The sequence below is a fragment of the Chiloscyllium plagiosum genome, chromosome 26, assembly GCF_004010195.1.
Source record: "Chiloscyllium plagiosum isolate BGI_BamShark_2017 chromosome 26, ASM401019v2, whole genome shotgun sequence".
Classification (NCBI taxonomy): domain Eukaryota; kingdom Metazoa; phylum Chordata; class Chondrichthyes; order Orectolobiformes; family Hemiscylliidae; genus Chiloscyllium; species Chiloscyllium plagiosum.
Window position 1 is genome coordinate 47941888 of NC_057735.1, and position 15116 is coordinate 47957003.

General features: G+C 41.8%; 1 protein-coding gene across 2 annotated transcripts in view; it reads right to left on the reverse strand.

Annotated features, from left to right (window-relative positions):
- The window catches only part of LOC122563329 (ankyrin repeat and BTB/POZ domain-containing protein BTBD11-like), a 44096-nt gene extending 29219 nt beyond the window's left edge, over positions 1–14877 (reverse strand). The window contains exon 1 of one of the 2 annotated variants that reach the window (XM_043717066.1): positions 13883–14876. In XM_043717066.1, coding sequence (XP_043573001.1) covers positions 13883–14723 — 841 coding nt within the window. In that variant the 5' untranslated portion in view covers positions 14724–14876. Of the gene's footprint in view, positions 1–13882 lie in introns of both variants that reach the window. The other variant, XM_043717067.1, reaches the window with a different exon arrangement.
- Between the last annotated feature and the right edge of the window lie 239 nt (positions 14878–15116).

A 15116-nucleotide genomic window follows, 5' to 3' on the forward strand; every position in this document is an offset into this window, starting at 1 on the left:
CCGCCTCCCCGCGCCTGCACCACAGTCCGGGACCCGCCTCCCCGCGCCCGTCCCACAGTCCGGGATCCACATCCCCGCGCCTGCCCCACAGTCCAGGACCCGCCTCCCCGCGCCTGCACCACAGTCCGGGACCCGCCTCCCCGCGCACGTCCCACAGTCCGGGACCCGTCTCCCCGCGCCCGTCCCACAGTTCGGGACCCGTCTCCCCGCGCCCGTCCCACAGTTCGGGACATGTCTCCCCGCGCCCGCCCCACAGTCCGGGATCCGCCTCCCTGTGCCTGCTCCACAGTCCGGGACCCGCCTCCCTGTGCCTGCCCCACTGTCTGGGATCCGCCTCCCTGTGCCTGCCCCACAGTCCGGGATCGCCTCCCAACCCGCCATCCATCCCTACACCCACCCTGCCATCCACCCCTACACCCACCCCGCCATCCACCCCTACACCCACCCTGCCATCCACCCCTACACCCACCCTGCCATCCACCCTGCCATCCACCTTGCCATTCACAGATAATTATTTTGGGAAAAGGCAGAGTGTCTGGGCTCCAGTTTGCTATTTCAATCTGTACTGATGCGAACAATTGCTTTCTGGTTCAATGGATGCCAAAGACTTTTATTTGCTACCTGTTTAAACCTGACCCCACTAAAGCAACTCCATCTCAGTCAGAATGAGATGCAATACCGTCAAGCTAACCACCACTAGGACAGGGCCTTCCTCAATGGTCGCACTCATTGACCTACACACTGTAAGAATTGGATGCAGGTTTTTTTAGGGGACATATTGCAGAATGGAGGTCATCTTGTATCAGGCAACACTGATAGAAAACTTTGAAAATTGGTTCCCTGTTGTTAAAACACCACAGATTGTATGTTAAGAACTTTTTAAAATGAGGAAACCATGGAGGATGGTAGGTGAAAATACAATATTTTCAGCAGTTGAAGAGTCTCGACTATATAATGGTGACTGCTTGCCAATCAATCAGCAGAACTTTTCACACAGAGGATTACAACAGAGGGCTGTGGAACTCAATTCAAGCGTGTTACATTTACACCTAAGATCACTTGAATCAAGTTTCCACGCTTTTCATTTAAACTTGGATTATGTTTCCAATAATACATCACAGAAATTCCTAAAATGACTGAATTTCTCTGCTCCCCATTTGTCCAATCCATTGCACTCAATATTGATCATTGACTCTAAGACTTTATGTAAAATCAAAATTTCAAACAATTAGTAAATCTAAAGTGACGAGAATGGAAATTATGGAGGAGGATTGCCAACTTCACAAAGAAATCACTGATTCACTGCTGTGTAGAGAACTTTCCAGCTATTCAGTGCATTGAACACCACAAAATTAACTGCAATGATCAAATCCACAATTTTTGCAGGCGGCTGTATTAGTCAAAATAGTGCAGTCAATCCTATCTGTTAATTTAGTCTGTCCAATAGACATTAATTAGTCCTGACTATGGACCTGCATCAAAAATCCCCAGAGTAACCATACTACACCAGGCAGACTGCTGTCCCCAGTAACCCAGTGGAACTGAATTATGGTCAGACTGACTGCTGTCCCCCATAACCCAGTGGAACTGAATTATGGTCACACAGACTGCTGTCCCCAGTAGCCCAGTGGGACTGAATTATGGTCACACAGACTGCTGTCCCCAATAACCCAGTGGAACTGAATTATGGTCAGACTGACTGCTGTCCCCAATAACCCAGTGGGACTGAATTATGGTCAGACAGACTGCTGTCCCCAGTAACCCAGTGGGACTGAATTATGGTCAGACAGACTGCTGTCCCCAATAACCCAGTGGGACTGAATTATGGTCAGACAGACTGCTGTCCCCAATAACCCAGTGGGACTGAATTATGGTCAGACTGACTGCTGTCCCCAATAACCCAGTGGGACTGAATTATGGTCAGACAGACTGCCGTCCCCAATAACCCAGTGGGACTGAATTATGGTCAGACAGACTGCTGTCCCCAGTAACCCAGTGGAACTGAATTATGGTCAGACAGACTGCTGTCCCCAGTAGCCCAGTGGAACTGAATTATAGTCAGACAGACTGCTGTTCCCAATAACACAGTGTGACCATATTACATCAGCCCACACTGCTGTCCCCAGTAAGCCAGTGGCTCTGCATTACACTAGACAGATTGCTGTCCCAATAACTCACTGGGAGCATATTACACCAGACTGACTGCTGTCCCAAAACCCAGTGGGACAATATTACACTAGAAAGAGTGTTATTTCCAATAAGTCATGACCTTAGATTGACAGCACATCAGTAGCACTGTTAGCCCGCACATACGTAAGTACCTTTTTATTTCTGCAGTGTGTCTTGTGTGTTCCTTATGATGTCTTAGAAAACAAAGTTCTGCTTACACTGTCACCAAGCTGCAACTTGTAATGCTGTGCTTACGGTTACTGGTCTACAGTTATTTATAACTGATTGTGCTGAAATTGTAATCTACATCCTGCAGTGCTGCTAACCTACGCAATGCGGTGAGAAGACGTTGATATGTCTGGGCAAATCTAGCCGTTTAGTTCCCCAGCAGTGGGCCAAATGACGGAAGTCAGCTGAACATGAAACTGACAGTGACAAAACTTTACTGTGGAAAATTAGCCAAATTTGTTGCAGCACAATTTGCTGTGGTTGCACCAAGAAAATTTCAGCATTAACAGGAAGAGTCTAGATCTTTGAGCTCTTTTTGACAGAGAAAACAGCCAGTTGGTGTATCACATTTTGTTAATATGGCAGGTAATGCGGGAGATTTCTGGAGAACAACTCATAAATTGCCTATCCATTATGGAAGCTGATGAGAGCACTGGTTCCTCAAGGGAGTGAAGTCAAAACCAAACTTCTGAAACCAGCCTGACTGTACACGAGGGGAAGAAGGAGAAAGAAGGTGGGACGGTAATAGGGGATTTATGAATATCTTTACCTTTATGAATCATAGAAGCAGGCCATTCAGCCCATTGACTCCACACTGAATCTCCAAAGAGCATCACACCCAGACCCATCCGCCCATAACTCTGCATTTCCCATGGCTAATCCACCTAGCCTGCACCTAGATACTATTAGCAATTTAGCATGGCCAATCTGCCTAAGATATCCAAACAGACAAGTGTTTCTACAGCTGTCAATGAGACTCCAGGATGGTAAGTTGCCTTCATGCTACCAGAGTCAACAATGACACACAGCAGCTATAGGATGTTCTTCTAGGGGATGGTGATCAAACCAATGTCTTAGGTAGGATGGGGAATGTGATCCTACAATCAGAATTAAGAAAGCTAGGTAGGAATTTAGCAAACAGATCCTCAAATCTAGCAATCTCCAGATTACTCCTAGTACCATGAGCAAGTGAGCACAGAAACAGTAGGATAAGGCAGATGAATGCTTGGCTGCAAAGGTGGTGCAGGAGAGAGGGCTTTTGATTCCTGGAGGCACTGGATTGGGTCGGGGGAAGATGGCACCTGTGTAAGACCTGAACAGAGCCAGGACTGAGGTCTTTATGGGAGTTTTGATAGCACTGTTGGTAAGGCTTTAAACTAAATTGGGAACCAAGATAGAGTAGTGGGAGGTGAATACCAGGGTTGACAAAATACTTAGGGATACAGTTGGCACTAGCAATAGAAAGTCCACAAGTGAAGTCAGAGTAAGGGAAAAAAGAAATGAAGTCCAAAACTGAGTTAACATGTATGCATGTGAAAGCACAAAGTACTATATAATAAATAAGGTTTGGGAGTTACAGATTGCCATGTAGAAACATGCTGTTGTGGTATAACAGAACTCTCTCAAGGAAAAGGCATTATTGGATGATAAATATTCTTGGGTATAAGTTGCTCAGGAAAGATAGAAAGGATAAAAAAAAGAGAAGGGATAGATTATTGACTAAGAAAAGCATTGCAGTGGTGAAGGAGGAGATGTCTCAGGGGACTCAAGGACAGAGTCAATTTGACTAGAGCTAAGGAATAGAAAAGGGTACAATTACATTGCTTGGTGTATAGACATTGGACAATGTAATTATACCCTTTTTTAATTGTGAAAACTAGCGGAAAAGCTAAAATCTACAGGGAAATTACAGAGAAATACCAACAATATAGAATGGTATAAAGGGTGATTTCAATTACCCAAATGTAGAATGGGGATTCCAGTAGTGTGATGGACAGCAAGGAATAAGCATTCCTAGACTGAATTCATAGCAGATTCCTACGAGCAGCACATGTCCAGTCAAACAAAAAAGGATACACTGTTGGACCTATGATTTGGAGATGCCGGTGTTGGACTGGGGTGTACAAAGTTAAAAATCACACAACACCAGGTTATAGTCCAACAGGTTTAATTGGAAGCACTAGCTTTCGGAGCACCGCCCCTTCATCAGGTGATTGTGGACCTAGTTCTTGAAAGTGAGATAAAGTAGTCGAGTCATACACACTGAGGCAGGGCCTCTAAATCCAATTTGTCCACCAAGTGGATCAAATGTGAGTTGGGAAATACTTAGGAGACAAAGATCATTGTATCATAAAATTCAGGATGATCATGGAGAATGATATGCAACAGTCTAGACGAAGAAAAAACAATTGGTGGAAAGCTGACTTCAATGGAGCAAAAACAGAGCTGTGCAGGATTGATTGGAACAAGATGTTGGCAGGTAAAACAGTAACTAAACAATGGGCTACCTTCAAAGAGCTGATGGTTTGGGTATAATCAGGGTATATTCCCTTAAATGGGAAAAGTAGGACAAACAAATTCAGAGTTTGCTGGATAGTTCAGAAAAGATTTACAAGGATGTTGCCAGGGTTGGAGGGTTTGAGCTATTGGGTGAGGCTGAATAAGCTGGGGCTGTTTTCCCTGGAATGTCAGAGGCTGAGGGGTGACCTTATAGAGGGTTATAAAATCATGAGGGGCATGAATAGAATAAATAGACAAGGTCTTTTCCCAGGGTAGAGGAGTCCAAAACTAGAGAGCATCGGCTGACGTAAGGAAAAACAATTATCACACTGCAAGTAGTTAGGGTGTAGAATGACTGGAAATATGGTGGAGGCAAATTAATTTGCAGCATTCAACAGGGAATTGGATGTTTATTTGGATAAAAACAGTATGCAAGGGTATAGGGATAAAGCAAGATATTGACACCAGGTAATGATGTTTATTTGAAGAGCCAATGCAGGAGCGATGAGCTGAATGGCCTCCTTCTGCACCATAACAAATTAATTTGTTCCAATAGTGGGTCAGAATACTTCAATAGCATTGCAGAAACCTGAATCTCCTCCTTAAGAGGATTTCTGTGGTACTAAGAATTACCCCTAACTGCAATGAGTTTGATGGGACAGTGCAGCAATTTCACAAAGTTCACATGCAAGTTGAGGACAAATAGCTGACTTCAACAGGCTAATGGTAAAATAGCCTAAATTGTTCTTCAACTTGTAGCAACTCACAGGGGGTCTCATCTTCATTACAAGTTGATGGACAATTTATACACTATTAACAGCAAACATCATTAAACTTGTCATTGTTTCCAGCACAGTCTAGGCCATTGTCACACTGGTAATAAGTGCCTGGGTCTCTCAGAACTTCCTCCCAGCAGAGGAAAGTATTAGAAACAGTGGGGGGAAAATGCATAGACCCAAAAGTTGTCCCTATTTCCAATTATTAAACGTTTCAAATAACTGCAAAATTTGTTGTTAAATCATGTGAGGTGGGAAAATAAGGTGTCAGTATTAGTTTCTCATGGTCAAGATTGTGATGAAGACTAGGTCATGATGTAAAGTTTAGCTAGTCAGGCACCCCCACCTTTTCCATAGTGCTGATTAATTTGTTTACTGTGGAAATTACATGTGAATTTAGTACGCAATCACACCATCAGCAGAATTGGAGGCAAGTGCAAGCATCGTTCTCATTTGCTAGAAACTAGTTGAATAAAAGTTGCTGGTGACCCACATCCGTGCTTTCGTACCCCCTCAGTGTTGTGCATCACAAATAGGTGTAATCACAGCAACCATACAAACACTGAAGTACAATACAAAACCAGGACATTCAACTCCCAATGTTGGGATGTTTACTTTTGCACACAGCCAAACAGTCCTAGCAACATCAGAATAAAAGTCAACTATTCAGCCCATCAGACCTGTTCTGAATAATGCTGGATGAGAGCCTACTGATCACCATACGTCTACACACTACATATTCAATGAAACATGCGGAGTCAGCAGAATGCAGTTCTGTGCTCTCCAATACCACCTCACATGAGCTTCATTTGCAGATCCTTGAGCTGCATTATTAAGTAAGTTCACATTCTGAACTATAACCCCTTGGACAGAAACAGAATTCATTTGGGCCAAAACTTACTGGTCTCAGTTCAGTGGAGAATCTACTCAGGGCTATTTACTTAAGAAGAGCAGTGAGGCTTAGCAATTACATGCCAAAGCTAGCAGAATTCTTATTCGCAGCAATACATGCAGTTGCTTGTCTCACTTGCAAAATAACTTGCAAATCTATTTGATGTTGAAGAATTATTTGTTTTTGTAATGCAAGTGTCTGCAAGTCTAGACTACTCCAGCAGAGCAACTTGGCTTTCAATGTCACTATAACTCAGTACAATTTGCTTTCAACAATCTCTTACAGTAAATTATAATTTCCCACCGAATCATATACAAGATGAAATACTCTATTGACAGCAGCAACTGTTCAGCACCTTAATGTCATAGCAATGGCTATTCCACCACAGTCACACCCAGTCTCAATACAGCTTTTATCCTGATTCTGATATCCAGTATCACTGCCAATGCATATTGTGCAGTCTGGCTACTAATCACTGAAACTCAGGGCAGATATCACTGTCACACTGTATCCTGTACAGAACCAAACAGGTGAAGTTCATGCTGTGGTTTAGTAGCAATGTATTACTTTGATATTTGCAGATATGTTGAAACTTTGACAGTGAATAATCTCTCAGCTGCCTGTGCATATTCTCTCTCCCTCTGTGTTCAGTCAGATTTTAATTAATCAATTGTTGACAATTTTTGGAGAATTATATTTAGCAAATTATAGGTCAGATAGGGAGCAGGAAGCTGAGTTACTCTGGTATTAAGCAGAAGCATTCACAGAGGCTTAATCCCTTTATTGCTGACAGCTTTACACACATGGTTGGAGAATGTCTCGCACGGGAAATATTTTATTAAAAGTGGCACTTCTGTTAAAAAAATTGTGTAATATTCTTTCATTGCAGGAAGGGGGAACAAGCCCAATTTTTTTGCTATAATGATGTCACTCTGTATAATGCATTCCCACACAGTTCAAATATAATGGAAAAGGTTTGTAAAACAGGTTTCAATAAAATCACAGCCCTTTAATCTCACTGATCAAAACAAGTCCACTAATCACAACTAAAACGAGGCACACCCTTCACCTCCCTCTTTTCAGTTGCAGGTTTAAGGATAACTTAACTCTCTCCTGGAACACTACAATGTAGGATTATATATTGGCCTTGGAAAGTGATTCACCAGGAGTTAAAGATTAATTTATAAAAGATGCATCACAAAGGTTTATCTTCCATTCCTCTGAGAAGGTTAATGGATGATCCTACTATTTGACAGACAATGCTTTTGAAATACCTTATTACATTCTTAATACATAAATGATGCCATAAAAATATAATTTGTCACTGTTGATGATCTAATTGAGGTAATAAATGAGTTTAATAAGGCAGATAGAGACAAACAGGAGATTCCAGTCCTGGGGCAAAACTTCAAAACAAGACCTGAGGGCTCTTGTGGTGCAGTGGTAGTGTCCCTACCTCTGAGCCAAGATACCTGGATTCAAGTCCCACACTCTCCAGAGGTGTGAACTAACAATGTTTGAACAGGTCAATGAGAAATTATCTTAAAAGTAGAGCTGGGCCATTCAGGAGGGAAATTGGGAACACTTGTTTAAATACGAAGTATCATAGAATCATGGAATAGTGACAGCAAAGAAAGAGGTCATTCAGCCTTCAGTTCTCTGTAAAAGTATTGCAACTATTACCAGCTACTAACTGTCTTTTCCCTATAACTTTATAACATTTGTCTTCAGCTAATTATTTGATTCTCTTTTGAAACCCTCAACTGAACCCTCAATACTCTCAGGCAGTGCATTTCAGACCTTAACCACTCATTATACAAAAAAGATTTTCCTTGTCACTGTTGCTTATATTCAAAGTAGTTTATATCAATCCTCTTGATTCAGATTTTTGCAGAACAGGTGAGAATCTATAGACCTTGAAAAATGTTAGACAGAATCCAGATGTGAAATTTCTGCCTCCATGACCAAGATACCTGATTTTGTTTCAGCATGTGATTAACAAAAAACATAAACCTGAACTCAGAAACATTTGAACTTACTGCTGAGTTCAAATAGACTGAATATTGTCTGTTGCCAAGAACTTAATCTGCAGTTTGGGAGTCACAAATTGATGGAGTAGATCTGAAGATTATTGAAGGATGAATACGGTCAATCCAAGTGCCATAATCTGAAGCTTTTTAAAATCACATGTTCCATCTGGTATAGGTAATGAATAAAAACTACCAGCTGAACATGCAGTTTCAATGGAGGACTTTGTTGACATTTCCCCTAAGGATTATTATTATGTCATTATGAATGCTTACCCGAGTTTCAAAGACTTATTGTTTAGAAAGAGGCAATGAAAGGATTAAATGTCTTTGATGTGGCACCGAATATAAGCTTTTTGTTGTTTTAGCAAAAAAGATTTAACAATAGGAAATGTAAACATTTTTGTGTGTGTTTTAATGAGTTTCTTTCCAGTACCAAATGTAAGACTGAGAGCTGTGAAAAATTGGAGAACTTTTTCGAAGTTCATTCTCAAGTGGTTCCTGAGGTGTGCAAGTGGTGAATACTGGATGAGTGGCCATGGAGATAACATGAATGTATCTGGCACTATGTGGGGGGGGGAGTGCATGGGTTGACTTTGAAGAATGGGAGGTACTACGGGCATAAGCTGGTGTGAAACTCAGAACTAGTGGCTAAACAAATGGGATGAAGCCTCAGGGAGCCAAGGTATTTCTTGGGATGGCATGGAGGCTCAGTGGTTAGCACTGCTGCCTCACAGTGCCAGAAATGTGGGTTCCAGCCTCGGGTGACTGTGTGAAGTTTGCTCATTCTCCCCATGTGCAAGGGTTTCCTCTGGGTGCTCCAGTTTCTTCCCACAATCCAAAGATGTTAAGGTTAAGTGGATTAGCAATGATAAATTTCCCATAGTGTTGAGGGATGTGTAAATTAGGTGGATTAGACATGGGCAATGCAGGGATAGGGTGGAGGGTCAGTCTGAGCGGATGCTCTTTGGAGAATTGGTGTGGACCTGTTGGGCTAAATGGCCTGTTCCCACACTCTCGGGATTCTATGAAATTCTAACCACCCAGTCTCAGCTCCCTACTCTTGAGGCCCTCAGCGGTCTTCAAACCTGACTAAATCACACCACCTAATCCCGAGTGAAAATGAGATCCTGTAAACTGAGGCAAGGCTGCCAGGTCAGGAAAGTTTTCAACTTGAACAACTGCCTCATTAGAAAAACATTTGGCACATGACTATTTATAAATCCTGTACTCCTTGTGCTTTATTAGCTGCTTTTTCAACCCTACATGTCATTTCAAGATTTGTGCACATATACTCTTGGATCTCCTGGTTGCTGCACTCATTCAGAATTGTATCCTTTGTTTTATACTGTCTCGTTCTTCTCACACACTTCTCAACATTAAATTTCATCTTCCCAATACTGTCATTTCATCAGTTTATATCTTCTTTAAATCTACCACTATACTCTTCACTGTTAGCAATATTTTTGTTGTTTAGTGTCATCTGTAAATTTGGAATTGTGTCCCATGCACCCAATCCTAGGTCATTCATATAGATCAAGAAAAGCAGTGGTCCTTATGCCATTCCTGAGAAACCCAAATATATACTATCTTCCAATCAAAAAGAACAACTGTGCACCACTACAGTGTTTCCTGCCACCCAGTCAAAATCATATCCACGCTGCCACTTATTTTATTCTACAGGCTTGAACTTTGCTGAGAGGCTTGTAGACAGTTCTTTACTAAATATGTTTTGGGGGTTCATGTATACCATATCAACCCTCTCTGCCATCTCATCAAAAAGTTCAGTTAATTAAACACAATTCACAGTGTAAGAGCATCAGAATATATAGAGCAAATGTGAGTAAATGGTGTTCAGATACAAATTATACTAAATGGCAAAACAGGCTATTGGGCCAAAGTACTTCATTCCTATGCCTATTAAACAAGTTCCACTAATGTGACTTTAATGCAATAATTAACCTGGGGTAGCACAAAGATACAACAAGGCAAATGGGGAACAATCAGAGAAACTGCTATTGTAAAATCTTTCAAATCAGCAACAATGCTACATTTCTCAGATCTTTGTGGTGTGGTAGCAAGTTCCAGTTGGAGAAGGGAAGTTTGATTTTTCTCACAGTATTTGCAGCATTCCAGCAGGAGCAATGAAACCATCAGCTTCCTGGAAAATTGGGTGAAAAAGAAGGTGGATCAAGGTGAACTCTGCCTGGCTGCTGGATCACTCTGAAGCCAGAGCAGAAGCCCATGCAGAGACAAACAATTTTGTGAGACCTATTCATGCAAAACATGCAGTATAAGCATGTAGCCTGAATCAAAAGTGTCACAAGTAAGTTGCAGCATGCAAGCACAAGGGATTTAGAAGTGAATGGTTTACAAAGAAATGATCAAAATTGCATTGATAAAAAGACCATTCAATCTAAATAGTGCCTGTCAACATTTATCTTCACAACAGCAAAAGTCCTAATCATACCTATCCAGTCTGTCCCATTTATCTTTCTTTTCAGAGTCTTATCCAATCGAAGTCTTAAATGTTGAAAGTTTTTGCATTGAATATAAATTCTCAAAGTCAATTTCACAGCTGAGAACCCAGTACAAAGAACTTTCTTCTGACTTTTGAAAAGCTAACATTGGATCATCCAATATCCTTATATGCAATTAGTTAATGTCATGCATGTACCCTCAGTTTTCTAAACAATATAAATAATCTACAACAAAAATAGAAGTTTCTGGAAAAGCTCAGCAGGCCTGGGAGCACAGATACTGCCACATCTGCTGAATTTTCCCAACAATTTCTAGTTTTGTTTCTGATTTACAGCATCCAACGTTCTTTCCATTTTTAAATAACCCACAATTATCTAGAAGTAGCTTGCACCTTTTAAACTCAGCCGTTTTGGAGTAAGGATGCATTGAACACGCTGTTGCAGATTCAAATTATATATGTCTAACATGGACTGAATAATTATTTATTGGAAATGGACATACTTCAAATCCTGAACAACCAAGACAATAATGAAAACAACTCAGACTAACATTTAAGCACTGAGAGTGCAGCATTGTCAGAGGATCTATGATTCCAGTGATATGTTAAACCGAGGTTATGTGCAAACACATTCAAAATAATATTAATTGAGATCCATGGTTTACAGCATAAATGGAAGCCATTTAGCCCATATCTTACCAGCTCCATTCTAGAAGTTTCCTAAACTATGTTAACTGCCTTGGATAAGGAGTAGGATATAAAGGATAAAGAAATAATTAACCTTACTATAATCCCACATTCTGTATGAAAAATATTATTTAATTTCCTTCTCAAAAAAGCATTTGAGATTGGAAGTTATAAGTAAAGAGCTAAGCTTATTTACCAAGATAAAATAATAGTTTCCTCTAATTATAGTATTGCTAGGCTAATTTTAAAGTTTAGCAAATATGTTCTACCTAATACTAGCAATAGCCAATACCAGCAAAGCAAAAATAACTGTTTACTTGTAGTTTTGGTATCTTGCTATGTACAAGCCAATTATTGTGATTGCATGCATAACAGTAACTACACATTCAACTCATTGGATGTGAATAGTCAGTTCAAAGAAATGCAGGTTGCCAGATTAAGTACAGTCAAAAATTTATAATAAATTGAAAAGAAATATTTGCATGTGTACAGGTATTATATGCAACAATCACCCATAACCAGCAATGAAATAATGATTAGATAGTCAATGTTAAGAATGTTGTATAAAGGGTTAAGTACTTTCAGGGCACCCAGGTGGAACTCCATTGCTCTCCTTCAAAAATCACACCATGGAATTTTTCATAAACTTCTTAATGGCAGAAATGGCTTGGGTTTAATAGCTCAATGAAAGGCAGTACCTCTGACAGTGAAACATTCCTCAAGTGTTATATTGGAGAGCCAGGCTTGATAATGCATTAAAGTTTCTGACTCAGAGGTAATAGTGCAATGAGCTGACACCTGATTGATATTTCATTTTGGACCACCTGATAAATATATTTAAAGTGAAACTAACCAAAAAAAAACAAAACTGTTTGGATTTCCCTGAATTGCTGATCCTAACGCTGTGCAGGAAGTGAGAACAGATCAAATACTCCCCTTAACCATAGGAATCAGCAGGACTCTGGATCATCATTGAAGATAATTGAAGGGCTAGAATTTAAGGTTGAGGATAATCACTCCATACTCCCGTGAAAGATATGAACCAGAAAGAGAAAGAAGTTGAAGGGAAATTAAATTGTTTTTTGAAACTAAACACTCCTCCATCTCCCCCCTACTTCTAATGTAGTACAAGGTTCAACATAATATGCACAAAATTGCAGAACTTAAAGAAACCAAAGTCAGTTCTGTGGAGGTACTTCCTATCCATAACTTCCCTTCCTCCATAAAAATTAACAAGACTCTCCTATAAGGAGTGTCAGGGATTAACGTGGGAAAAAGCAGAGAGCCATAAATATGTCATTGAATTTGCCTAACAAGCAAAGACAGGTTCAGTGAGTTAGAAACTGTCCTGAAGCAAAATTCTGTAAACACTAAAATATTGAAAAAAAAAACTGAAATTAAAGTGGAAACGGTCCAAATTGATTGGATTTGGATTTGATTCCTGTACTCACTTATGGAAGAGAGCCCTCTGTTCTCCATCACTATTTTCTGCCTTGTATTTTTCCAACTCTCACTCTGTTGTCTGTCCCTGATTTTTATGCCTCCTTTTTTCTCTCCTTATGTCTGTCTTTATATATCTGTCTTCCTGTCTTTTTCTCTCTTTTGACTGGAGAGGGTTAATGGGAACTGAATACTTAACCTGTTCATGGTTGTAGATTCCAATAGGATAAAACCATCCTAAATTCAGCTTAAAATGACACTTAACTGGCAAGGTCAGGGGCAGGTCTGAGGAAATTTCAACACAGCCACTTTAGAGTTTCAGTTGCTCTGTCAGACCACTTTGACTTTCTGCATGTGAATAACAGTTATTACCTTTCCTGATAACAAGCTTTACTAATCACAACCTGATGTCTCTCTCATAGCATTGTATCTAAGACTCAAGTTAAGGCTATGCCAGTAAAGCCAGTGTTATTCCTAATCTTTCTAGTAAATGAAATTAGTTAAAGATCTATTAACTTCATCAGTTAACAATTGTAGAGTATTTCCACCGAATGTTGACCTGACACATTCAGTTGAATTGAAAGATTTTGGAACAAAAACAGACCCCCAACACATGGCCGGGAGTTGTTTGGTGTCAGTGCTCTCTCAGTTGTGGCTATTCTCGGAGTGAAACTTACAGGTTCAAACCCATTCTGGAAATGTCAGGCCTTAATCTAAATTGACACTCCACTGTAGGACTGCCGAGAGATATGGTGGGTCGACTAATAATTATCCTTCAGCCAACACTTAAAACATTCTCTGACGATTATCATATTGGTCTTTGTGGGATCTTCAGGATTCCCGTCCTGAAGGATGGAGAAATTCTGGCGAAATGTGTAAGTTCTTCCTCTACCAGCCAGCTTACCGTAAGCATTTCTGCCGCAGATGAGGTGTTCGCAGGGCTGGAACAAACCCCAGAGGTCTGCGTCGTTGCTGATCATTTGTTCCAGGGCCTTGTCCATTGCCTCAGGTGACTCCTTCCCTCGGGATAGGAAGCTGTCCGGCAGCTTCATGTGCAGCTCCTCCAGGAGATTCTGCATGCAGGCGGTCAGATAGATGGCTGCGTGCTCGTGGATGCGGCTGGACAGTCTGCTGTCCACCATCCAGCGAAAGAAGCGGCCAACCGAGAACACCAGGTTGCAATGGGAGCTCTTGCTGCTGGTGAGTTGGTCGCCGCAGTTCAGGTTGTACACGGACAGCGCCTGGACCGCCGCAGCCATGCAGCTTTCAGAGAGGGACCAGGACAGCACCAGCTTGGCCGCAGTTTGGATTTCGTGTTTGCTGCATTTGGCGATGAGGAGGCTGAGCCTCTGCGCCTCTCTGGCGATGCGGACCAACGCCCTGCTCAGGTACCTGGAGAGTTTCTGAAGGAAGACAGCCGGAACAGGCTGCCTGCACTCCCCAGGCTGGCGCCTTCTCAGAACCTCCTGCAACTCTTCCTCGGTCCATGGGACATCCTCCAAAACAGGCAGTTTGGGCCAGCAGTCCAGGAGCTCTAATCCTGAGCTCTCGGGCAGCTCAGTGTCCAGGCTGTCACAACTGTCCATGTATCTCTCCCCAGCTGAACCGGACAACGAGCCCCAGGTCCCTCCTGAATGAGACAGCGACAGACTGGACCATCCACACGAGCCGCCAGTTCCTCCATAGCCAGAGTCCAAGGTCAAGCTCTCGAAGTTCTTGGCTGTTGGTTTACAAAATCCGGACATGACCAAGAAACAGGACCCCCGAACTTTGGGGAGATACCCAGCGGCACAATTTGGGTTTTTCCTGGCGGCGATTTCCCCCCCCCCCAGTAATAACACTGCAGCTTCACCACAGACTGAAACTTCGCTTCCCCCGTACTCTCTTCTCTGGCAAATGATTAACTGAATGAGCGAAACTGGCAGTTTTATCATCCAGCAACTCCGGGTCCGCCCCTCTCGCTCCCCGCCCCTCTCCCTCGACACACCTCCTCGTCCCAACAGCAAGTAGAGAATTTCAGTCACCAAAACAGTCATCACAAGCTTTGAGTGCCGGAGATGTACAGAGTGAGAGAATCTGTGATGGACAAAGTACGAAGGAATCAGAGATAAACAGGGAAAGCGTGAGAGCTTCAGAAA